The sequence below is a fragment of the Salvia hispanica genome, chromosome 6 (assembly GCF_029641045.1).
Source record: "Salvia hispanica isolate PSC_SH4W2 chromosome 6, Shi_PSC_v1, whole genome shotgun sequence".
Taxonomy (NCBI): Eukaryota; Viridiplantae; Streptophyta; class Magnoliopsida; order Lamiales; family Lamiaceae; genus Salvia; species Salvia hispanica.
Window position 1 is genome coordinate 26,405,389 of NC_142697.1, and position 25,910 is coordinate 26,431,298.

General features: G+C 36.3%; 4 protein-coding genes across 6 annotated transcripts; 2 read left to right on the forward strand and 2 right to left on the reverse strand.

The window, feature by feature from the left end:
- Nucleotides 1-751: 751 nt before the first annotated feature.
- Nucleotides 752-12,775, reverse strand: LOC125205376 (phospholipid-transporting ATPase 2-like). 2 transcript variants are annotated; one of them, XM_048104267.2, is made up of 25 exons: nt 12,593-12,775; nt 11,827-12,065; nt 11,230-11,443; nt 10,541-10,657; nt 10,294-10,386; nt 10,044-10,218; nt 9,324-9,490; nt 8,603-8,707; nt 8,120-8,217; nt 7,889-8,031; nt 7,526-7,622; nt 7,270-7,379; nt 6,582-6,746; nt 5,548-5,702; nt 5,322-5,402; nt 5,076-5,196; nt 4,446-4,552; nt 4,242-4,373; nt 3,364-3,517; nt 2,720-2,837; nt 2,456-2,629; nt 2,271-2,322; nt 1,969-2,096; nt 1,542-1,692; nt 752-1,354 (listed from the first exon to the last, which is right to left on the reverse strand). In XM_048104267.2, exons 2-25 carry the CDS (start codon nt 11,949-11,951, stop codon nt 1,061-1,063), a joined length of 3,276 nt encoding a protein of 1,091 aa, XP_047960224.1. In that variant the 5' UTR covers nt 11,952-12,065; nt 12,593-12,775; the 3' UTR covers nt 752-1,060. The 2 variants fall into 2 exon arrangements, with proteins under 2 accessions (XP_047960224.1, XP_047960223.2); XM_048104266.2 differs by having other exon boundaries at nt 4,242-4,376.
- Nucleotides 12,776-14,554: 1,779 nt separating this feature from the next.
- Nucleotides 14,555-17,760, reverse strand: LOC125205381 (3-isopropylmalate dehydrogenase, chloroplastic-like). Its single transcript, XM_048104273.2, has 11 exons — nt 17,544-17,760; nt 17,306-17,435; nt 17,066-17,177; nt 16,597-16,672; nt 16,410-16,498; nt 16,081-16,167; nt 15,637-15,753; nt 15,447-15,554; nt 15,303-15,356; nt 15,073-15,225; nt 14,555-14,908 (listed from the first exon to the last, which is right to left on the reverse strand). Exons 1-11 carry the CDS (start codon nt 17,758-17,760, stop codon nt 14,834-14,836), a joined length of 1,218 nt encoding a protein of 405 aa, XP_047960230.1. The 3' UTR covers nt 14,555-14,833.
- A 168-nt stretch (nt 17,761-17,928) lies between these two features.
- Nucleotides 17,929-20,838, forward strand: LOC125205379 (Pentatricopeptide repeat (PPR) superfamily protein). Of its 2 annotated transcripts, XR_016132444.1 has the most exons (3): nt 17,929-19,361; nt 20,056-20,147; nt 20,493-20,838. XR_016132444.1 is itself a non-coding variant. In XM_089060274.1 (1 exon), exon 1 carries the CDS (start codon nt 17,929-17,931, stop codon nt 19,363-19,365), a length of 1,437 nt encoding a protein of 478 aa, XP_088916400.1. The 2 variants fall into 2 exon arrangements, 1 of the variants encoding a protein (XP_088916400.1); XM_089060274.1 differs by lacking the exons at nt 20,056-20,147; nt 20,493-20,838 and having other exon boundaries at nt 17,929-19,365.
- A 2,730-nt stretch (nt 20,839-23,568) lies between these two features.
- LOC125205378 (putative UPF0481 protein At3g02645) lies at nt 23,569-25,686 on the forward strand. The gene is made up of 2 exons (XM_048104270.2): nt 23,569-23,923; nt 24,058-25,686. The coding sequence occupies exons 1-2, from the start codon at nt 23,738-23,740 to the stop codon at nt 25,555-25,557; spliced, it is 1,686 nt and encodes a 561-aa protein (XP_047960227.1). The 5' UTR covers nt 23,569-23,737; the 3' UTR covers nt 25,558-25,686.
- The last annotated feature ends 224 nt before the right edge of the window (nt 25,687-25,910 follow it).

Genomic DNA, 25,910 nt, shown 5'->3' on the forward strand with positions numbered 1-25,910 from the left:
TGTTTGTAATTTCGAACACAATTTAAAATCTATTTAAATCAATTAACACTTGTTATAATATGTCTTCTTGGCCAAGATGACCTTTCAATAAACTGCAATTGACCTTCAACTACTTACACATTTATATCCATTTATTTGATTACGTCAAGTCCCAAGAAACGAATAAATGAGATATAAATGGTAAAGATGTTGTCAACCACAGCTACAAGTTAGCTCATTGCAAACTTCCAAACACAAAAAATCCACAATCTTTTCATGTGGCAATGCAAATAAAATTGTTTGCTTGTTTTGGGCACTTTCCCAATGAGGGAACGAAAATTGGATTGATCCAAATTTTGAATATACCAACAACATTTCACATGGAACAAAAAGGAATGTCTGTCTACGACGACCATTGCCTATGGTGCCTACTAATAAACTTAATACTAATATTCTTTCAGAATTGAAAAGAACAAAATAATTCGATGATAAAATATGAAAGTTGGCTTTCCAAGAGAAACAGTCTTTGGACTGGGAGATTTTATGCTTGTTTTTTGTTATGTTGGGTAGCGAAAGTTTCGGGCGTCGAAAAATAGAAAATCCAATCCCAATACACAATTGGAGCAAAAACAATTTACCAACTATATTGTTGATAGTTATTTATGTCGATGTCTCTATGTTATTTATATTAAATAACATGAATATTTTGCATATATAAATTGTACAACTACTAAGAAAAAAGACCAACTATTTGTTGTTAATTTAAACGAGGTGCTCCAAGAAAAAGTTATATGCAGACATTTTATCTACATAATTTTATTGGAACTGGGCCTTGAGATAATGTACTCTCATCTACCATCTTATATGCTAGCGTTTTAATTTCTAAGGTGTAGACTTAAGTAACGAAATATACAACTAATAATGATCTCTAAGCTATAAATCCAAAAAAGTGAGCCATTGTATTAAAAAATTCTGGACTCAAATAATTGCTCCTAAGTCTAACCAACAGAAATGAAGTATGACGGCTCAATGCTAACTAAGTCTCTATACATGTATATGCCTCCTTGAAGAATGATGAAGCTCAGTTATCCTTTCTTGTATGAGTAGAATCGGGTGGGGACTGTGACCGGAAAGAATCGGACCTCTGTGCAGGTCCGACAGAGCGTCTGGTGGCACTAGGCGATTCTGATAAGAGAGGTTCATGTACAGAATCAGTGTCCAAGGAGGATCTGGACTTAGGCTCTATGATTCCCGACGACTGGATAGGCCCTCCCAAACGTTCCAACTGCTGGAGTATGTTTATTCTGCTCGGCCTATACGTGTATCTCAAGTACTTCAGTGCCAGAACAGGGCACATTCCTGTTGCTACAATAAGCTGAAATAGAAATTAGGCGTTTGGTTAGCACATACATGAGAGAGTTCAGGCAATCTGACAAAATGATACAATTGGTTATTGAAGAATAGCATGCAATAGTAGTGTTTAGACGAGTGTGGCATTGTAGACTTGTAGTGTATATTAGTAACAGCAGTAAATAGACAATAGAATGCAGAAGATGACTCACAATCATTGTAATCCAGTAAGACGGCTGCTCGCACAAGCGAAACATTGTTGTGTACATTCCTGATGTTGGGATGGAACTAACAATCCAGTTGATGGCATAGAAAGCAACAAGATTGCCCCAGATTGCCAGGTGTTGAAAAATCGTAAAAGAACTACAACAACCAGAGTGAATTTGGGTCAATCAAGCTCAAATATAGTCAGTGTCAGTTAGCATAATGGTAATTTACAAACTATACAGCCAATTTTTTGGTTAGACAACTTAAAATTGGAAATGATTAACTCTACAAGTTTGCTTTGCAGGGAAAGAAAATAAAGTGTGTGTGGGAATACTAAGGTCAGTGAAGAATGTAGAATTTTTTTTCATGCTCACTATCAGCACAGTTTTTGTAAGTATGCATAAACAAGAACAAGAGAAATAAACTGCTCACTTGGTCTCCAATGCAACGACAAATGCTTGCAGCCAAATGCATCCAGAAACTACAACCATTGCTACCTCCTCCATCTCACTTTTCTCAAAAGCATAGGAATGTATGGTGATGACGAAAACAACAATTGCCTAGAGAATCATATAGTATCAAGTACTCATTATTAAGCAAAGATGAAACTTCAGCATACTAATGTATAGGTTAGAAAACAAATGTATTTTAAAAGGCGAGTAGTTGGTGTAATAGTACTCATCATTATATAAGAAAAAGAATAGGAAAAGACATCAAATTCAAAAGACACTCACATGGAAAAGGGACCGCCCAAACCATCCAGCAAATGTGCTTGGGTTAAGAAGTCTGTTTCAGTTTTAGTCCGGTCAGCCAAGGTACAAGAAGCAAGCAACAATAGAACAGAAAATTCAGAAGTCATTTAACTGCAAGTGCAATTGGAAACAAATGGAATATCTTTTGAGATAGTAATGAAGCGAACCTTCCTGACTGGCAATCAAATAGTATCTGGGGATGTTGCATTACAGTTCTTTCACTAAGATCTTTGTCGAGAACACTGAACAGAACTGGAACACTAGTGTAAAACACATTATAAGCCATCAAGCTGACTGTGTTGAAAAGACTGGTTCCTGAGACGCCTGAAATGAAAGAGAAACTGGAAGATTGTACTGTTAGCACACAAGTAAATCTTATACTACTAATTTGCTTCTCAAGAGAGTGTATATGAGGAAGTTAAACAACTTACAAAATCTGGATGAAACATATCAGCAATGACTTATAGAAAGAATATTGGGAAAGAAATGCAGTTCGGTTGTATGAATAGCGCCCATGCACAAGTATCAGTCTTTTCAAAAATCGGAATTCTGCACGTGAAGAATATGGGGGGTATAACAAATTTTAGTAAGAACATATATTAATTACTGTGAGTGACGTAAGTCCACAAAGATAAATTTCTGAAGTATTACTAGAATAAAAGTACAGAAACATAACTTTCAATCCAAATTCAAGCAAAAGCACAATTGATTCTTAAAGGAAAGACAACTCAATTTCTAAAGAGCGAAGATTTGAAATATTTCAACAGTACAATGCACGTGTACATTTGAGTAGCATAGCCCAGATCATGAACAAAACATATAGTCTAATTACACTTTAAGCTATATCAGGACGTGCTTATTAAAAGGATTCTGCAAAAGCCAAATAGTTTTTTTTTTTCAGTACTGACAAACATACATGGAAGTCTCATATGTTTTAAAAGTAAGTCAGAGTAGAAGGGCAAAAAGATTCACCTAGCTCTCATCAGAAAACACAATATTGATTCAGTAAATCATGTTCTAGATATGTTATTTAACCCATCAAACAATGCAGGAAATACATAAACAAATATCTTACTTCCAATGCTATAATCAGCTGCTCTGGCTGCCTGCAGTCCTTCTCTTCCACTGATGCCAACCCCTATGTCAGCTTGTTGAATCATCCTCACATCATTCCCACCATCCCCAATGGCCAGAGTTCTGTAATCACATAACTTCAAAAGTTCTACAAGCTGAAAAAAATGAATTTCAGTGATACTTTTAAGGGATATGTATGTACAGCCAAATGGTTCTTCCAGTTAGAAAGAAAAACTAATTTCAAGGGAAATGTATGTACAGAATTTCAGATGACCAAATAAAAACTCCCCCCTGTGTCAACTGAAAACCAATCTGTACTAATGATTTTGTATGCTCTACGACTGTCATAAAAATAAGCAGTAATGTAATACAGTATGAAAACCATGAATATGAAATAAGCATGAATAATGTAAATAAAGCATTAATGTATGTGAATAATACACAAATAAGCATGGTTAATAATTTATATGGGGGAAAAGTGTTAATATAACCACCCCTTACATGTATTATATTTTCTTTCTCGGGGTTCGAAAAATGGACGGAAAAGCATCACACTTTTTGTATAGTCACAAGGGATACGTAGCATACAATGAACAAGACCACAGACACCAACGTTTGCCATTTATAGCAATAGCATATAGGTTCTAATACTTTCTAAGACTATTAAACTACATAGTTAGACAAAGCTTTCTTGCACAGAACATAATTTTTGGGAAAGTATGGAGATTCCAGAATAATCACTAGCGATAGAGGCTTGGAGATGCATACCTTTCCATGGTATTTCATAAATTCCATGCCATAAAAAAAATCCAAGCATATAGTTAACTATAATATTATCCTCCAGATGCAGAAACTAGTTACAAGAGTTGAGTCAGACACCTGTGCCTTTTGGGATGGAGTAACACGACAGCAAATAGCTGTCCTTGACAAAATCGCAAGTTCTGTGAATGGTTTACGATAATGCTTGAGGGCAATTTCAAGAGCCCAGCCATCAACAACAAAAGCTACATCCTGCTACAATAAAAAACCAAGTGGTCAAAGATTGCAGTTAATCTAGTTTCAGAAAAAATGGAAAAATCATACCTTGGATTCAGACTCTGTGATTCTCGTAGTTAGCAAAACTCTCTCCAAGCTCCTACATACTTCATCCTCAGTTTTCCCATCAATAATCAGAAGCTGACCTTTAGGCTCTGTTAATGATGCACAAAAGTAGTTTGAATTTTGAAACACGATTTAGTAGAATAACAAAAAAGCTATAGTTATAGAAGCATCAGGTACAAAAGGTCCAGCAGAAGGCTGACAACAAACATATTCTTAAAAGAATACTATCAATGTTAAATCTTGCATATGAATTTTGTGTCAGATGGACAATTGAGATAATGTTATATGAGTTTGATCGAGTTTTCTTTGCATATATTATCAATAGCAAGAATGAATCAATGCCGAATTGGAGAAGAAATAGAACTCCACAGATAGCCAATAGGCCTCTAGGAATATCAATATTTATAATAACTAAGTCTTTTAATCTCTAACATATTTCCAGAAGGTGTCCGCCAGTTTTAACAATTTCTGCAATAACCTTAAGAATATCCCTGTTTTTTTCCCCAAACTTCAGAGAGTTGTCTTTGCATAGCTCACATGATCTATCTGTTGAACTGTTCATTATAAACCATTATCACAGTAGAAATATGTGAAGATCTGAAAAAAGATAACCTGGGGACACAAAATTGCAAGAAAGAGCAATTTGTATAGCTGTGCTCATCTTGTCTCCAGTCAGCATCCAAAAATTTATTCCAGCTTTCCTAAGAGTTTCTATTGTCTCCGGAACACCCTCCTGCATCATTATCAAAGTAGAAGTGCAGGTAAAACACCTTGTTCAACAGATTAGATAGGTTTGTGAAAAATGGAAATACATGTATGACCCTCAAATTGTAAGGGGTCATGAGCAGACATTGTCACCTGTAGACGATCCTCTATGGCAGCTACACCAAGGATCTCAAAATCACGCTCTAACCTTTGGCAGACTTCAGCTACTCTCCGCTGCAAAATAGAGTAAGTGGTATTAGTACAATTTCTATGGCAATCAAACAGACAATTGACTTAATGCAGAATGCCAGAAATCGTGAGCGAAAATAGGAACCTAAGAAAATGAAAAAGGAAAACTGAAAGTAGTGTCTTGTTTTACCTCTCTATCAACTAGAGTACTATTAGCCTCTTTAAACATTGAGGTCCACTCCTGATATTCATCCTCCTCTAATTTGCGCCAAGCAAGGCACAATGTTCTCAGACCCATTTGAGCATACTGTTCTACAGCTTCGGCAAAAGTCCTAACCTGTTGCCCTGACACAATCTATCTGTTAGATATTACAATTAAGATTCCATCCTCCTGAAGAAAAGATAATTAAACATGGACCATGGACAATGCCAAAAGCTAAGATATTCATGGAGAAAGACAAGAAATTGTAGGATACAGATAAAATAAATCCAACATATTGAGCAGATATGCCAAGAAGCTTATAGAACGATAAAAGAGAGAAACAAAAATCAAATAAAATGTCAGGATAATAGTTTTGAAAAGATGATTTATGCATTTTGTCTTTTAAGTTAGCACGAACCAATCATAGAGTGCAAGGAACAATATGGTGGATATTTACAGAAAATTAAGAAACAGAGAGATCAATTAGAGATGAAAAGTACTCGGTTCATGTTGAAGGAAACATGCTTTTTATAACTTCCATTGTTTATACTAAATGCACATAACCTTTTTCACCAGCCAAACTGGGCACAGTCAATAAGGTCTAGAATCACAAAGCTAGAGTAGAAGACACAACCCCAGAGTTATTCAATACAGATTCATACACTGCATCTGGACCAGGTTCCTATAGCCTAAGCCATCAAGACACAGAAATGAACCTTTTTCATGAATATAGCCTTGAATACAGATCAAATGAATCCGTTCTTGGTATCAGTTCTATCAAGAAGATCAATATATAAGCCAGTTTGATAAAATAATAGGGAGATTGAAGAAATTTTAAATTATTGTGAGAAGATGGCTATTCTAAACTTTTGGAAAGAGTGGGGAACTGAGCACTGATATAAATTCTATGCATAAAAGTTCAGAGCTAAAAGGTTCCTATACCAAGCAACACGAAGTTTCCCCCAGCAATACTGTTGCCAATAGAACCGAAATAGTATCAATGGAAATAAGAATGAGATTACCAGAATAGGTAAGAGGAAGAATAGTTTCATCTGCTCCTTTTGACAAGATGAAAAGTTCCCCGCTTTGGCATTCCCTAACCACCACAGACATTCTTTTCCTGTCAGATGTGAACTCCAGAGTGTCAAGTACTTCATATCGCAGTGGAGATGCATTGAGGTTAATATCTGCAGCCAGGTACGTTTATAAGCATCTCATATAAAAATTAAGTACATCAACTATGAAAACTGTAGTACGTCAATCCAATCGAGTTTTGATTTAAAATAGGAAATATAAGATGCCCAAATTATATAATTAACTCATATTCAAGTTCAACTGTCCCAATAATCCCTTACAAATTGTACACCGTAAGTGGAATACAACCTCGTTCCTGACCTCAAAGTTGACTACATAACAAGGTTCAAAATTTTACATAATTTGTCGTAACAACGTGTTCACTACGGCTAAAATAATACTAATATTCTACATAATAGGCATATATATGTGTATGTGTATGTGTATGTGTATGTGTATGTGTATGTGTATGTGTATGTGTATGTGTATGTGTATGTGTATGTGTATGTGTATGTGTATGTGTATGTGTATGTGTATGTGTACGTGTCTACATGTTTGCTGCAGATATCTTGGAAGCCAGGTGGCAGGCCCTTCAAGCCCATCACCCATCCATCCCCTGATATCATCTAAGCTTACCAAGAATATTTCCGTTTTTATTCTCCAAAACCATGCGCAAACGAGCAGCAGCACATACAAGGGCTTCTTCATCTTGGGATAGTGCCTTGTATGAAATTGTCCCACTTTTGCTGTACAGAGTCACAGAAAAAGTAGGCCAGATATCACTAGAGGAGAAAATAATTCTTCATAACCAGATATAAAAGGAAGAGTTGTTCTTCTTTGCGTGTGTATCATTCCAGCAAGAATTATCTTATGAGTACATTGCAATAGTTACCTTCGTACGGGAATTACGGTATTGCATATTGCCATAACTTTGAGAAATAGAATGACATCAGCAGACCCAGTGGATACAGCATTAAGCAGTTGTGCATCTGTATAGCACAGGATCTGGGTATAAATAAAAGCTACATAATGAATTATACTAGAGAAACACCATGCATCAGCCAATTAGGATTTTTGCTTTAGCTGACACTACGGCATCCTGAATCTCTCTTACATTTTTTTTGTTATGGAAACTAAACCTGGATACACATGATGGCATCTCAAGACTCATCCATCTATTTTAGTAATCCTTAATCCAAGATAATGTTTTCCAAATGAGCTATGATTAATGCATGAGGAGATTTGCAAGACCGACCTGTCAAGGCATCCCCACTCTCATTCCCATAGAATCTCCCACTTATGCAGCATCTTTTGAAGATCATTTGGTTTTCAGTAAGAGTTCCTGTCTTATCTGTCAATATATACTCAACTTGTCCCAAGTCCTCACTGATTGCTTGGCTTTCAACAATAAGAAAAACAATAAGTAAATGAGAATTGCATGTACAATCAGGCAACAGTAGTTATGAGTTCATTCTCAGTTTCTTACTTAGCTGCATTGGACCGAATCCCTGTTTCTGGATCAACCATCTCGACATCCCAATCTATAAATTTGGCATACAGGCTTTTAGCTAGATCTAAGGACACCTGCAACAAAGACCATTCAGCAGTCCTCATATATGTTCATACTCCCTCTGATCCATAATATTAGAAACTATTTCCATTTTGGTCTGTCCCTTAAAAATAGAAACTTTCTAGTTTAGGAAACATTTTCTCTCTAATGACGTAGGAACCGTGCCGTTTCAAAAGTTTCTATTTTTTATAGATGGAGGGAGTAAATGTTATCGAGACATGCAACACATGTAGAATTCATTTAATGAATTACATTTATTCTTTCTAGTTTCTTTAAGTGTACAATTATCAGCTTTAGACATAAGCATCCCCAAGGAATAAGTTTAATTGTACAGACATCAGAACCCTAATCGAGAGACATGAAAATCAGATGGGATGATTAGAATACTCAAAAGCTTACCTTTATAGATATAGGAATCATGATGGAGCAAAGTAGTTCAAATCGAAGCGGGATGACCAGAAGCTCATACCAAGGACCTTCTTTTGGATATTGGACATACCATAGCTACAAAGGATAGATCAAGATGTTTACATCAGATGCAAAAAAGGAATCAAGGCACATCAAAGGTGCAGTGTGCTAGCAATGTATATAACAGATTTAAGCATCCTAAAATAGTTACACAGATTATTAACAAAGATGATCATCATCTTTCGTCTCAACAATTTCTTGAACAAAGCTAAGTTCTTAAAGATTACTATATTCTCACCGTCCGCGAATAGTTGTCTCATATTTCCTTTTCTGTCTGTCCACGAATAATTGTCAGATTAACCGTTTACTACTTTTGGTAAATGGACCCCATGTTCCACTAATTCCTCTCACTCACATTTTATAATAAAACTAAAGTAGAGCACACATTCCAGTAAATTTTTCTACCTATTTCCTTTACCTTTCTTAAAACCCGAGTCGAGTCAAAATAAGACAACTAACCGCAGACGGAGGGAGTAATACTTACTATAACTTCACCAAATAAACTTCACCCTAAAACATAGTACTAGGAGTATAATATTTGCTTCAAGACGTTATTGTGGGATTCCCATTTTTGATAACATTCTCTTGCACATTGAACTAATAAATTAAGACTGAGAGCAAGAATGAATTGACAATCTTTAAAGAGATATACCTTCCTCCCTACTTTGTCCTTAAAAACATTGCCAGCTATGCCCAGAACAATGACGACAACTATCTGGAAAACGAAAATTGCTCCAGTCAATTTGTCAACCATGGCATCTACAGCTGTAAGCTTTGGTTCAGCTATACCCCTACACATGCCCAGCTTGGTTTGATTGCCTGAAATAAAAAATAGATGGGGCGTTACAGCATACAGAAATAAAATGTACAGGAAAGAAGTTGAGAGCTATGACCTTGGAACTTATAAAGCTAGTGAAAGTTTGGGTGTGTGTCCAGAGAAGAACAATGAAAACAAAGCAAAAGTGAATCACACGTCTAAAAAATGTGTATTAATTAGAAGTATGCAGAAGCTCCCTTCTTGTCATTGGCAGAGCCGAAGAGATATTGAAATTTTATGCAGTGTCAAATAGACATGATAAGATTCAAAAAGAAAGACGGAGACTTTAGAGCCAAAAACATGACTCAAGTAGACAAAAGTTGATATGAAAATGTTTCTTGAATTGGAAAATGATTTTGCAGCATGTCCTTGTAAAGACGTTTGTGTCAAACTAATAAAGAGGAAAGACTCTAAAGATGGATGAAAACTGCTCTATGGACTACACTAATGAACCACTAACACAGCTACTACAAGTATGTTTTATCAGTCCCAATGATGTCACCAGAAAGACAACCTTTTATTCTATTCAATGTGCCTGAAGGTTTACAAACTTACCTGTGTATACAGCAACTCCGCATGCCCACTCTGTGTTCCTTAAGTAGCATGATTGAAGAAGTGTGTTTTTTATTGTCAAGGGGAAAATATCATTATCGAGAAATGGAGGAAACAGTCGCATGTTTGCATCAAACCTCCTAATATCTTTATTGGGACTGGGACACTCAATTACACCCTGGCACATGAACAAGAATTAATATAATGTGTATGATATTGTAAATAAACAATTCAAAACATACAAATGTCTTGCCTTGATCTTGTGCAACAAGTCAACATCTATTCCCATGCAAGCAGAAGGTATTGACCGTGTCTTTAGGTCAGTTTCACCATCTAGTGCTGCTGTCTAGAATACAAACACATCATTATCATCTACACATTAGGTGAACATACACATTCTGTCCTCAGACTGATGAACATCAGCATTTATTATAACTTGGACAATAAATCCAAACACCTCATAATAAACAAATTAATCTAAATATAGAGAGGGGGGTTACCTCCACATAGCAAACCCCTTGTGGATCAGCCGTGCCAAGTAACACAAGATCACAAGGAACTTCGTCATTTTCACGGAGCCATACTATGTTTCCGATACAAATGTCTTGAGCTTGAATCTAAGGAAACCAAAAAAATCACCAAAATGAGAAAGTCGAAGGGATAAAGACAGAAAAGACAATCATATAAGTTGAGAAATCAAGAAGCATTTCTATGAAAAACAATTTGCAGCAACAGTGACCTCTAAAAAATCATGTTATACATGACCGTGAAGACCTGTTGGACACATGATATGAATTGACTGCAAGCAGTTTCTACAAGTACTAATTGATAATAAAAAAACAAAATGTTTTACGCCAACATGGCATGCCCAGGGCACTCTTAATGTTGCCTTACACCCTTTTATGTATATGCATAATGTTGAACAGGTAATCTCCATATACATTACAAACATTTCTGGTGAGATAAGTATACTATAACCAACAAGAGCGCTGCAATACTGAGGATGTGAACAGCCCACTACCCCCCGATTTTAAAAAACAAATCCACCTGTTTAACTTTCCTGGTAAAACCATATTTTGGTGATCTAGAATGAGCACCCATCTCACTCAATTCAAAACAAATTCAAGATAGAACTGTAAAATAATGCCACAGTAGAACAGAAAAGCAAATCGGATGGCAGTTTACGCACCAGCTTTCTTATTCCTTGCCTTACAATCCAAATTTCTTTTTCATTTGCTTTTTTATCCGAGAGATGTCTATTGTAATCATCCCATGCTTCTTTACTTGAAGAGACTGCAAATATCAATATAAGAGGACCCCAAGTACTTGCAGGATTCACAGGAGTGATGAGGGACCAAAGTTGAAGGCAAGCAATCAACAGAAAGTATTGATTCATAAAGCGGCTGCAAATAAAAGATAGAGCTCACATTATGGATTAAAGAATACAATACTTAATACAGATGCTGGTGCTGCCAATAGAGATGATTGCACAGATTGAGTCCATAAAGATAAATCCATGAACGTGGTCTCAGTTGGTCAAGGTTTGCTGATTATAGCCAATAAAACATAGCAGGAAATGAAAAGGAAAAAGAAAAGTATAGTTCGTAGCAGTGACTGAAATACTACATAACTGACTAAGAATTATACAGTGACTGAAATACTACATAACCGGCTAAGAATTATATGTGTTCATGCTGGGGTTTGACCTCTCCACACTAAAGACCAATAATAGATCAAGTTGAAAGCAGCAGTATACATATTTTATAGAGGAGATATAAACGCTAACCTGAATTGTTCCCATAGATTTTTGGGGAGAAAATTCAATATGGTATACTTTCTATTTGATATACGATTGTCACAGTAGATATCTTTTGCTAGGTTGTCATCATTTATGTATACATATCGCTTCATGATCAACTTAATTGCAGGTGTCAAAGTAACACCGGCTCACAGCAACCCAGTCATTAACCACAGGGACACTCAGTGTGCAGTGATTGTGCTATGAGTTTCAGAAATTTGCACACCCTGCAATAAGTTTAAACTCTTATTAGCACTAGCACAATAAGTCTACTAAAAACAGAACACATATGGATGAAAATAAATCAGCACAAACAACCGAAAATTGCTTAGAAAAGTTGAAGGATCCAGATAAGTCCTCCCAAAACGATTGAATGATCATGATATGGACAGAGCAGGGTCAATAAACATGATTAGCCTAAATAAAATTCACTATCTGCAGACGCCTAACTGTGTTAAAAACGTGTTTGTCTGGGCAGTCAGATGCCCAGACATTGGAAAATTCTTCAAAATCGCAATCGAGGCTCGAATTAAACGAATTTAGAGGATCGCATTCACTAAAATAAAGGAACAAACGAAAGATTAAATATAACAATGCTCGATCGTTTAACCAATAAAAAGGAGTGAAATCTGACAACGCATTCGCTGTTTCCACTTAATCAACGCGGCGGGGAAGAATGTGTGGCGATGAAAGGGGATCATCGGTGGGTATATACTCGTATAAATCAAGCAATTGAGTGATATAGGGTTCTCACCTGTTTTCAAACTGTATTACGAAAGCAGAAACTGTCGTCAGCTATAAATGCTCTCCTCTTTTCTGCTGTTGGAGAAATCAATAGCAGCTAACGAAGAGGAATTCATTCGTTTCAGAGAAAATGAGGAAGAAGAAGATGGTGTTCCAGAATGATGATGAATGTTTTGCTTGCATTACATTACGTGAAAAACGGAATATACGAATTTTGATAACAAATATACGAATTAATAGAAAAATGTGTTCAATTGGAGAAGCACTCTAATATTAAGTACTCTTCAATGTTCCTTTATTTTTTGGATTAAATAAGTCTTGATATTTTTTTATTTTTTTGAAATAAGTGTTGATGTTAGCTCAATTTATTGACATGCATGCCCTTGTATCAGCTCATTTTTTATTTTTTTTTATAATTTTAATTTAAATGGGCTTAGCTCAATTTTTAGATACTCATACCTATTTGAAGCACTCAATTTTCTACCTTTATTTTGTTTAACAAAAATGTCAAAAGTATTACTCCTGCGGTCTCTTAATTCTTTTCTTTTTTGGCTGTCCTAAAAATTATGAACATTTTTTTTTTGGAAACTTCTTTCGTTTTAATAAGATGGAACCTATTCTCTACTAACTATACTTTATGGCCATGTTTGGTTGGCGGGAAAATAAAGTTGGCAAGGAAAATGATTCCTGGGAAAATGAATCCCTGGAATATGAATTCTAGTAACTTTACTTTCCTGTGTTTGAAAAATATCAAGATTTAAATATATACTTAATTTAAACACCAAATTAAAAATATACTTATTATTTTTTTATTTCTAAAGAAGAATAATATTGTACAATTTTTAATAAATTATTAGTATAAATAATAATTATTATATTATTATATTAATTACTAAGATGTATAGTTTAAATATGGATTATCCATCTTAATATATAATAATTTAATTATTATTATAGTTACATGGTATATTATACTCATTTATTATAATAATAAATAAAATAATTATTCTATTATAATTATAATATTTACAGATATTATAATTGAATAAATTTTATAAATTAAATTTGCACTATGACTCTATTGATTAATTATTAATTTATATTTACAATCATTATTATTTATTATATGATTTATATTATATAATTATATTTTAAATTATTTAATAAATTATTAATTTCTATTATGAATTATTATAAAATATAGTTATAATTATGATAATTTAATTATAGTTATTTATTATAGTAAAATTAAGTATTTATAAATTTAATTTATATTTAAAACATTGTCATTAATAATAATAATAATAATAATAATAATAATAATAATAATAATAATAATAATAATAATAATAATAATATATTGCTTAAACATGTAAGAATCCTAGAACTGAGAAAAAGAATACCTAAGAAAAGTTAGGATTCAGAATCTTAGAAAGTTGTACTAACTTTCTCTGTTCTCGGATTCTGATTACTTTTCCAATTTGATTAAAAACCGAAACAAACATAGAAATTTAAAATTTAAGGAATCAGATTGCTTTCTCAGACAGAATCCTGGCAACCAAACATGGCCTATAAACTTTTTGTTTCTATCTTTCTCGTACTTTACTAATTATGCATTAAAATCCGTATCGAACCAAATATTCATACTTTTCAAAGACGGGGGAAGTAATTATTTTGATTAATAGTTACTATTACTATTATTATTATACATTTTGTTTTGTCTTAATTTCTTTATCTTCAAAATTTTCTAGTAAATTTATCTTTCTAACATGACAAGTTTAATTTTCGTAAAATAATATTCTAATCACTTTTCTTATGATCTCGCACTTTACCAACACACTGGAGTATTATAGATATAATTTTAAAATTTATCATTTAAATTTGAGTCGTTTCGGCTGCAATTATTCGAAATAGCAGTAGTACTCTTTATATCTGTAGTAGTCTGTAGAAATTATTTTGAAAATACTAGAACTTAACTGAAGAATGTAGTAACCATGTATTCGAGTAGCTACAAAACGTCCACATTTAGACAAAATACAACAATACATGTTACTGCAATTGATAATTTACGACCACTCTTATTCCAACAATTATCCATTCTGCTACAGTTTAATATCGCCTCAGTTTAAATCTCTAGAAAAAAGAAAGAAAAATAAAAAACACCTTCAAATTGCATAATAGTTTGATGGAAATGGCAAGATAAGATGGTATGCTCGATCTCCGTTCAAGGGTTATCTAGCCAGACGGCTTCTCATACGGGAGTGGCAACTTTACTATCTATCGACTTCAATACTTGTTCACCCATCTCCTTGCAACCAACCAGTTTCTGGAATCAAAAGAATGTGATAGTCATAAACAGGAAAGATTAAACTCTCAATGATCACTTGGTTCAGTTTTTTGCCTTTTCAGCAGCAAGAATGTAAAACCAGAGGCAATAAAGAACAAAAGGCAATGGTTAAAACAAAACTGAACTCCATCAAAGAGAGATACCTGTCCAGCTGAGTATATATCACCCGTACGATATCCTCTGTCTAGAGTGTCTAAGACAGCAGCCTCAATCCTACGGGCAGCCTTCTCCTCTCCAAGACCATATCTCAAAAGCATGGCTGCACTCAACACTGTTGCCAACGGATTTGCTTTGTCCTGAAATATATACGGTTAACCCCACATAACAATAAAAGATAAGGTATGGTAGTCTTATCAGGGAAGCTATGACAAACCTGCCCAGCAATATCAGGAGCAGAACCATGTATTGGTTCGAACAACCCAGGTCCCTACAAGTCCAGTTTACAAATGTTAAATGTATAAAAAAAGGAAACACATACCGTTAGTTATTTAATGGAGGAAGATAATTCATCTCATACCGATTCACCAATGCTTGCGGATGGAAGCATCCCTATGCTACCAGTGATCATTGATGCTTCATCGGATAAAATATCGCCAAATATGTTATTTGTAACAATAGTGTCAAACTGCAATGACAATGTAGGCTTGTATTTATTCATGTCTTCTGATAATCACAAATCTAACACAGGGAAATCCAAAGACATGAACCTGTTTTGGGTTTCGGACAAGCTGCATGGCTGCATTGTCAACATACATGTGTGAGAGTTCAACATCCGGGTATTCTGAGGATAAGGCTGTGACTCTTTTTCTCCATAGCATGGAAGCCTGGCCATTACAAAATTACACAGGCACATTGAATATATATGAAGCACAGTTGAAACCAAAGCAATAATTTTCATGAAGTGATGCATGTTTATTACAAAGAAAATTTCTAGATTCAGTGAAGCATGTTGATTTCATGCAGAAGCATTGGTAGGAGCTGGAACACAAAGCATGTGAATGAAAAACACGTTAAGCCACCAACTGACCGATAAAGAGATCAGGCGTGATAAAAAATTTCTCCGGTGGTATCAGTGCATGATTATACTCCACTAGACAACTAGTTTCTCTTCTCTAAGCATGTGAAATATTAAATTAAAATGAGTCAATTACCTCCAAAACGTTAGCTTTATCAACAGAACAAAGTTTTCCACTACGTTTTCGAGCAGTTTCAAATGCAACCCGAGCAATGCGATCAATCTGAAAAAGGATATTCACATGATAGAAAGTATGGTTATATATTCTGAATTAGAAAAGAACTACTCAATAAAAATCACACAATGTTGTAAAATATTCATTGAGATAAGTAGTAGTTTCAAAAATCGAATATTAACGACTAATAGAAAAAATATTTCTTAAGGAGGTACAAGATTATTGCTTCCTGCAGCGGACGTTTAATCATTCCCTTTAACCATGTCAACTAAGGTTCCGTAGAAGACTACCTCATGACTGCTGTACACCTCAGTGTTGAATCCAATTTCTTCACCATTTTCATTTGTACTAAAACCCCTTGGCTTGCCAAAATAAATGCCTAATCAAATGATATACAATGAAAATAACTGTATCATCAAAATGATATCAAAGATATATTTCATAATCAAGTAGTATTAAGACCATTAGACAACTAACCTCCAGTAAGTTCCCTTACCACCATCAAATCCACACCCTCAGCGACATCTTTCTTCAAAGTTGAAGCATCCACTAACTAATACACAAGCAAAGTTGACCATTAAATATACTCCTAATACAGAGAAACACCAAATTAAATGTAGTAACATTGTAACAATAAGGCCCAAGAAAATTGCTGCATAATATTCATTTTCTTGCTTCCAATTCAATGTGTGGTTGGTTTGTTTTTCTTTCTTATTTCAGCCCAAAATTACAACTTAAGCGTGTTAAAAATAAACCATAACCTTGAAACTTGCCATAGAAATGAAGGCCAATCACAGCACATAAACTCGACATAATACATCCTACATCCATCTAACCTTGTCTGTGTAGTTTAGTCGTCAATAATAATCATCCCGAAACTACCAGAAATCTCAAATTTAAAAAGGATAGTACAGTAAAACCATCAGCCTCAGCTCGAACATTTTACCTGAGGCAAAACTGTAGCTGGTCTCAAGTTCGCAAAAACCTTAAGACCCGCCCGAAGCTGAAGCAGCCCTGTCTCAGGCTTCAAATGCTTCTCATTGTTATCCCACTTATACCTTCACATCAATATCAAAAGTTCAAGTAGTAATCCGAAACCATAACTAAAAATAACAGATAACCAAAGCTCGAAATCACCGTAGCTTTTCATCTTAACTACTAAAATAGTTAAATATAACATTTTTACCCTCCAATAGCCCCAAGAAGAACAGCATCAGAATCCTTTGCAGTCGAAAGGGTCTCTTCCGGCAAGGGCACACCGGTCAAATCAAGGGCGGCGCCGCCCACCGGAACCTCCTTGAACTTAAACTCGAATCCTGCCATTAAGTTCTTCTCAGTACCAAATTAATTAATTTGAGATAGAGAGAATGGAGAGGGAGAGATGACTCATTTCAATTGAACTCGGTTGCAACTGAGTTTTCGACCTTCAAGGGAGGCGACGAGCTGGAGGGCGCTCTTAGCAACAGAGATGACTTCAGGGCCAATGCCGTCGCCGGAGAGGAGGGTGATGTTGTAGCTCTTGGATGGCGCGGCAGCGGAGCAGCGGACAGTGGAGAATCTAGGGACGCGTTTGGAGGCGGGCTTGGAGTGAAGTAGCAGAGGAGCGAAGGGTTTGCAGTTGAGTTGCAGAGAAGCCGCCATGATTGAGAGTGAGATTGAAGAGGAATGAATGGATTTTACCTTCTAAGCAATTTGGGGATTTTTTTTTGTACATTTATAGTCATACTAATTTGTAATTTAAAATACTAAAACCAACAAGAGCTCTGCCCTAGCGCGAGTTGCAGACATTTTGATCGTCAACCTTAAATCATGCTTCCTTCAATCATCTCAAAACTACATCATTTCCGCTCACGCCGCTCTATTCTTCTCTCGAAGCTTCAAATTCTCCTCCTTTACCACACTTCTCCGCGTTCCAATCCTCAATTTCCTCACAGAGTGTCGCTGCATCCTCCTCGAACCCAACCGACAACCAGCTTCCCGGGCAACCCGGCTCCGACCCACTTCGAAAAATCGATTTTTGAACCGGAAACAGTTCTTGAAACCCTCAATTCTTATGCCAATGACTGGAAGCTCGCGCTGGAGTTCTTCAATTGGGTTGAAACCGAGTGTGAGTTCCGGCACTCAGCTCACACACTCAATCGGATTGTCGACATTCTTGGTAAGTTTTTCGAGTTCGAAATCGCCTGGGAGCTTATTGAAAGAATGCGGATAAATGGATGTTGTTTGCCTGATCACACGACTTTTAGGGTGTTGTTTAAGCGTTATGTATCGGCTCGCCTTATTAAAGCAGCAATTGATGCTTTTGCTAGATCGAATGATTATAATTTGAGGGATGAAGTTTCATTTTCGAATTTGATTGATGCTTTGTGCGAGTACAAGCATGTGATAGAGGCTGAAGAGCTCTGCTTCAAGAAAAGTTGGGGCGGCCAATATCATGACATTTTGCTTTGTTTTAATGTGGAAAATACAAAAAATTATAACATGATTCTACGCGGTTGGTTTAAAATGGAGTGGTGGAGGAAGTGTAGGGAGTTTTGGGAGGAGATGGATAAGAGGGGTGTGGAGAAAGACTTGTATTCGTACTCGATATATATGGACATCCAAAACAAAAGTGGGAAGCCGTGGAAGGCCGTGAAGCTGTACAAGGAGATGAAAAAGAAGGGTATTGAACTGGATGTGGTGGCGTACAACACAGTGATTCGTGCTATTGGGATTTCAGAAGGGGTTGATGTGGCAGTGAGGCTCTACAAAGAGATGGCTGAATTAGGTTGTTCACCAAATGTTGTAACTTTCAACACGATTCTAAAGCTTTTGTGCGAGAATGGAAGGTATAGAGAAGCACATAGGGTGCTCGATCTCATGACTAGAAAAGGTTGTCCGCCGAATATAGTTACATACCACTGCTTCTTCACGTGCCTTGAGAAGCCTCGCGAGATTCTTAGATATTTTGATAGGATGTTAGATAGTGGTGTCCGGCCAAGGATGGACACGTATGTCATGCTCATGAGGAAGTTTGGAAGATGGGGTTTCCTTCGTCCTGTTTTTATTCTCTGGGATAAGATGGCTTTACATGGGCTGAGCCCGAATGAGTGTGCTTATAATGCTCTGATTGATGTTTTGCTGCAGAAGGGTTTGGTTGACATGGCTCGCAAATATGATGAAGAGATGTTTTCGAAAGGGCTTTCACCTAAGCCAAGGGCTGAATTACAGACAAAAATGGCTGATGAAGGATCAGGAGATGGGTAAATTTTTTTCCTGTTTTTAACAATTTTGAATGTATTCTCATTCATGCCATAGCATGAAAATGAATTCATCTTGTCCTTCTCATTGAAACATATACACGATTCATATAGAGACTCTTCCTTGTGATTTTCAATTCTTTGGTTTCTGCAAGGGTGTTCATTTACAGCTTTGTGCTATCTGTTATTCCAAAGAAAATTTTCCATTCAATTAATATGAAATCTGAAATTTTATCGTGAGCTGGTTATACAACTCCAATACTTCTATTGTACAAATATTTTCTCCAAATTAGATCTTCCAATTTTAGAGGAACCTAAATGATTTGGAAATCTGTTCAATAAGTATAATAGTAGTAAGTTTTTAGTTTGATAACTTTGAAACAACAGTTGTAGGATATACCAGAACTGGCTTCTTGCTATACGATTGGTTCATGTGATTTTCAGCTCATATTTGGCTTTTGTTTCACTCATGTTTTTTTATGAGGTTGGTGGTTTTATTTGTTTTTAAAGATCACAGCTTTAACCTTTTCTAGTTTCTAAAATTTGAAGATTTGGTGTAGTATTTACGATTCAGATGTCTTTATGAAATTTAACTTTCATAGTGCACAAATTTCATTTCATGATGAAATTGCTTTACCTTTCTTGGTTTTTTGCTACTTTTGAGTCAATATTCTGAAATCAAGAATCCCATCTGCAGGTAGCTAGTTGCCAGTTTTTGGAATTGTTACATTCAGAGGCTTGATGCTAATGGTAGAGCCCCTTGGAGCACTGATATCCCCTCCATTAATGGTGAGTCGAAGATAAGTTTTTAGGCATGTATAAGGCTAGTTTCATATGGTAGCAGCAGAGACTGTGAGGCTATTAATCAATCTTAACTCCACGGATTTACTAACCCAACCTGATACCCGCAAAAGTCGGGTAGAGAGGGTTTGGGGTTTGCCAGTATCGGGTATTACCCAATTAAGTTAAAAGCCCTATTTTAAGTTACAAAACACACAATTTGTACAGAAACAGAACATAGGGAAAGAGACCGTTCTAATTTTTCTGTATCTAGTTTTCAGCTTTGAACTCTCATGTATTTTTTTCCAGTTTCGCTGACCTAATCATTTTTCTGCTTCCTTGACATTTCTGCAGGTGATGTTTTGGTTAACTGTGGCTCGAGTGGCGCTCCACATTGTGCATCAGAAGGGAATGGCTCGGTGATGATGTACGTCCCGAAATCTAATCCTTGCTGCACATAAAGGGCACATCAACTGCCCCAAGTGTGTTGGGCACGTACGATCCGGTCCCAGATCGAACAGCACATGTTTCTCGTTCTCAGTTCTCTTATTCGGTTCAAGTGAGCCCAAGTAAGAAAATTCTCCTCTTTCACTTCAACCCCGTTGTGTGCCCCTTCAAAGATTTTGATGACTTGTTTATGGTTGAAGGCTTAAAGCCAATTTTTTTACCTTTTCAAAAAAATTACTATTTTTTTGTGTTACTGCGCATGTGCTTGGCTTGAGTTATTTAGTCAAGGAATATTGTAGTAGTATAAGCATATATAGAAGAAAATTGAAATTAGTTTTTTTTTATAAATGAATAGAAATTTAAAGGACGCTTCATGATAGAGTAGAACTTAGACATTTGACCTCATGCATTAACCATAGGTACCTTAGGCACACAAATCGGGATTAGTCTTCTCCCCTATTAATAAGAGGTGTGCTTTTTGCAAATGACAATGAATTTTATTCACAAATTTGGTGCCTACATGCAAGCATCGGGTGCGGATATCCATGATCGTTAATCTTTATACGTACTTTGCTAATTTACTGAAATACCACCACTCGTTATCACCCTTTTTAATTTGTTTTATTTTAAATAAAATGATTAATAATTTCCCCCATTTACACCTTCCTATGAAATAAAAATAACAAAAGTGATGTGACTTGGCCGAACTGTAGAGAGGTAATGTCTGGTGCCAAATGTCTCGGGTTTTGAGTCCTCCACTCCCTGTAGCTCAGCCTTTAAATTTATATTCATTTACCCATAAAAAAATAACAAAACCACTACAATTAAAATTTAAATATTTAGTCAAAAATAATGAAATAAAAAAACCACTACAGTTAAAGTTATAATGTTTAGCCAAAAATATACAAATGCTAAAAATGACAAAATAATTAAGTACATGCCAAATTTTAATATTTATATTTTCCTACCGGCCACAATGGTTGCGTAGATGATAAAAATACCAAGGATGAGTTCTCACTTTCCACCAAAATCGCCGTATCTATTTTTCAAATATATCACATATTAAAACATTTTAATTTTCATTTCCTTACTTCTTTCATCTTCTCTGCGACCATCGCCGGCCATAATTGCAATCTCCATACACCACATCGTTAGCACAATCACATAAATAATCGAGATACTTACTTTCGTCCACAAAAATAGTTTTGTTTTTCTATTTTGGACATTTCAGAATTAGCCTCTATTTATAATAAATTTCTCACTCTAATAATATAAGCCACATTTTGTATCGTCAATACTTCAATCAATTTTTCACTTGTATCATTAAAATAGTAGTAGTACATGAAATACCTGGCATTCCTAGACACTACTTATATATATCATAAAAAAACATCCATATGGTGAGAGTCGTGAGACCAACATGTATTGTTTTGTATTTATTAGTTATATTTGTGTTTTATACGGAAATTATAAATCCCAAAAAAAGGAAGAAAATATTCAGAACCAATTAGCATTAGATAAGGTGTGAAAACGATAAAAATTTATTGAGACATGCAATTTTAATTGCATTTGTAAAATGGTCCTAACGATGTCGTTGCTGTAAAATGGTCCCTTTACATAAATTTATAGTACTGTATTATTTTTGAGGAGTATCATAGATCCAACAATGAAAAATATATAGTCACGGACTCCTCTTCACGTCGATATATAAACTGCATGGTAACAATTATGTAAAAACTTCAATAAAAATAAGAATAATATATATATGGCATGTTTGGTAGGGGTTAGGGGTGACAAATTGTGCGTGTTGTGTCGTTATCGTGTCGACACGATAACGACACAACACGCACAATTTGTCACCCCTAACCCCTACCAGTCGACACGATAATGACATGACACGATAACAACAAACACGAACACGACCTGTTAAGAAAACTCCAAACACGAACACGAACACGACCCGCTACCCTCAGACACGAACACAACACGAACACGACACAAATCCATTAACGATACGAACCATTTCGGGTCAACACGACACGATAACAACACATATACGACACAACACGATAACAACACTAGTAATAATATTATAATATATTAATATTATTTCTAATATGAAAATTTTAATTTTAATTTTTAAAATTTTAAAATAAATAAAAATAAAATTAATATTATATATACTTAACGTGTAACACGAACACGACACGAACACGACACGAAATTTTCCTTATCGTGTCAACACGATAAGGATACTAACCCAATAAGCATTGACACATACCCATTTATTTCGTGCGGGTTCGTGTCGTGCCAAAAATTGTCAGCCCTAGTAGGGGTGATAACTCATCTAGGGATGGAAATCCATGAACAAAAATGTCATTTTTGTTCATGGATTTCCATCCCTAGATGACATTTTTGTTCATGGATTTCCATCCCTAGATGAGTTATCACCTCTACCAAACATGGCCTAGAGTATGGGATATAATCAAATGCAAAACTCTATATATTGTACAAACTTAAAACTATGATCTGGACCGTTAGAAAATGTCAACAGATGACAAAATAACATCAACAGAAAATATCAACACAATGTCAACGGTTGATATCGTGTTGACATTGTGTTGACATAAAAATGTTGAAATTTTACCTTGTGTTAATATCGTGTTGATACTATGTTGAAAAGTTTGTTTAGTTACGTTAAAGTGTCAGTTCGTTAAAGACCATAATTTTATGTACTTATTCATTCATCTCAAACTTAAATCACCAATATAATCATGCAATTTTTCAACTTGTTTTTGCAACTAGATATAATATTGACAGACTTTGTTTTCCATAAAATTGATCGTTTATCAAGAAAAATAGATCAAGACAATTTTTGTATGTACATAGTACACAATGCCAGATCAATGGCATGGTCCTTCATCCATCTTTCTCTTTCTCTCTAAAAATGATTTACTCTTACTAAACGTGAAACATATTTATAACTTAGTTCCGTAATTGTAGTTTCATTTTTCGATTGAATGATAAGATTTGAGTGTATCCCATTTGATAATGATCTACAAGTAACTCACTTCATCTTCATTACATATTTAATTTCCCTATAAATACCTCTTCACCATTAACTCCACACACACCAAATTCAAGCATCAACCATGTCCTTCTTCCAACCAAACATCCTAACCACCCCAGGCTGTAAATTCAACGAAGGCCAATGGGTGGCGAAAATCCGAGAAACCCTAGACGAAGAACTCGATGAAGCAATCGAAATCCCAGTCACAATCTTCGGAGTTCCAAAACCCCTAATGATGTTTAGTCCGGACTCCTATATCCCACAACAGGTACCATTGGTGGAAACACCTTAAGTCATTCACAGGCGCTTAAGCCCCTACCAATCTATTTTTCGAATTTTAAACATATTTTATTGAAAAGTGTCTGTGTAGCCCTTACTGGAAAAAAAAATTGTACGTCGCAGGTGTCGATGGGGCCGTACCACCGCCTCCGCATGGAGCTCTACGACACGGAGCGGTACAAGGTCGAGGCGGCCAAGCGCATCCAGCAGGTCCTCCCAAATGTGGACCTCGAAACCCTAGTCGAACGCCTCATGAAACGCGACCAACACATCCGCGCCTGCTACCACCGCCCGGTCAACTTCGGGAGCGAGGCCCTGGCCTGGATAATGGCCCTGGACGCGTGCTTCACCTTCGAGTTCACCCACGCCTGCGGCCTCAAGAAAGGGAAGATCCTCAAGAAGGTCCCCTCCGGCCTCTCCCACATCATCGACTCCTCCGGGAAGAAGATGGCCCACAACTCCATCCTCAGAGACTTGCTCATGCTGGAAAATCAAATCCCACTGTTGGTCATGAGGATGCTTCTCGAGCTCCATTTCTGTTCTAAAGAGACGGCGGATCAGCATCTGCTCACGATTCTGACGTCGATGAGCAGATCTCTGTCGCCTTTCAAGGCGGCCGAGAAGGCAGAGATGGCCGCGGTGAGAGAGTACGCGCACGTGCTCGACTTTCTGTACCACTTCATCGTGCCAGAAGCCGACATACCTTATCCGAAGAAGGAGAAGAAGAGGAAGAGGGAAGAGCTGTGCGAGGCGGAGGCGGAGCCCACAAAGCTGTGTAAGCTGGTTTGTTCAGTATGGTGTCTGCTATCGAAACTAATATTAGGGTTTATTCGTGTGGTGAAATGCATCATCTTCTGGAAACCCTTGAAATTGCTGGTGAAGATTCCCTGGACGATTATGATGAAAATCCCCATATTCAGAATTCTGAAAGACCAATTCGAACGCGTGAACGAAACGCTACACAAGGAGAAGGACGAGGACGAAGAATCCGGCTCAAGCCACCACGAGAAGCCTCCGCTGATGGAGGAAATCGCAATCCCCTCCGTCACACAGCTGGTGAAGGTCGGGGTGAAGTTCGCAGCCACGAGCGGAGGAATCTCGAGTATCAAATTCGACAACAAAACCCTAACCCTACACATGCCGGTGATAAAATTGGACGAGAACTCGGGGGTGGTGCTGAGGAATCTGGTGGCGTACGAGGCGTGTACCGCGCCAGGGCCGCTGGTGCTGGCGCGGTACATGGAGCTGATGAACGGGATCATCGACACGGACGCGGACGCGAATGTTTTATGCGGGAAGGGGATAATTGTGAATCATATGAAGAGCGAGAAGGAGGTGGCGGAGATGTGGAATGGGATGTGCAACTCGGTGAGATTGACGAAAGTGCCCCTGCTGGATAAAGCGATAGTGGATGTGAATAAGTTTTACAACGAGCATTGGAGGGTTAGAATGGGGAGGTTCATGAGGGATAATGTGTTTGGGTCGTGGAAGATTCTGACGTTTGTGGCTGCGATAGTGATGCTGGTTTTGGTGTGTATGGAGGATTTCTGTCAGATTTATTCATGTAGTAGGATTTTCCCCAAGATTGAAGCTCTACAGCCCCTCAACCCCAATCTTGATTAGTAATTTAGGTACGAATATGTTGTACATGTACATGAGATGAAATTTAAGTGTATAAATATGTAGCCAGGAAAATTGGTAGTGATTTTATGTTACTAGGACACAATAAAATCGGTAGCGGGATTTTCAAAACTTTATAAAGGATGATTAATGTAAAAATGTTAGTAAAATGTGTGGATCTTACTTTTATTTATATTAATTTTATAATTAAATAGTATAAGTGAAATAAGTTAGCATAATATTAAGTCTAAGTAACCAAAAATAGTTCAAATTGCAATAGTGACCTGATGAGGAGTAGTAGAATTCTAGAAGGCATGCATACCTTTAAAGAATTACTCTCTTCGTTCCATAGTAAT

Coding starts and splice junctions, on each gene's coding strand:
- LOC125205376 (XM_048104266.2), bottom strand. CDS start 11,951: ATGAAGCGATATGTATACATAAATGATGACAACCTAGCAAAAGATATC. Junction 8,708..9,323: donor AGGACAAAGTAGGGAGGAAG/GTATATCTCTTT, acceptor TATCCTTTGTAG/CTATGGTATGTCCAATATCC. Junction 5,197..5,321: donor CCATAGAGGATCGTCTACAG/GTGACAATGTCT, acceptor ATAATGATGCAG/GAGGGTGTTCCGGAGACAAT.
- LOC125205381 (XM_048104273.2), bottom strand. CDS start 17,760: ATGGCGGCTTCTCTGCAACTCAACTGCAAACCCTTCGCTCCTCTGCTA. Junction 15,754..16,080: donor ATAAAGCTAACGTTTTGGAG/GTAATTGACTCA, acceptor TGTAATGGCCAG/GCTTCCATGCTATGGAGAAA. Junction 15,226..15,302: donor CTCCTGATATTGCTGGGCAG/GTTTGTCATAGC, acceptor TATATATTTCAG/GACAAAGCAAATCCGTTGGC.
- LOC125205379 (XM_089060274.1), top strand. CDS start 17,929: ATGCTTCCTTCAATCATCTCAAAACTACATCATTTCCGCTCACGCCGC.
- LOC125205378 (XM_048104270.2), top strand. CDS start 23,738: ATGTCCTTCTTCCAACCAAACATCCTAACCACCCCAGGCTGTAAATTC. Junction 23,924..24,057: donor ACTCCTATATCCCACAACAG/GTACCATTGGTG, acceptor TGTACGTCGCAG/GTGTCGATGGGGCCGTACCA.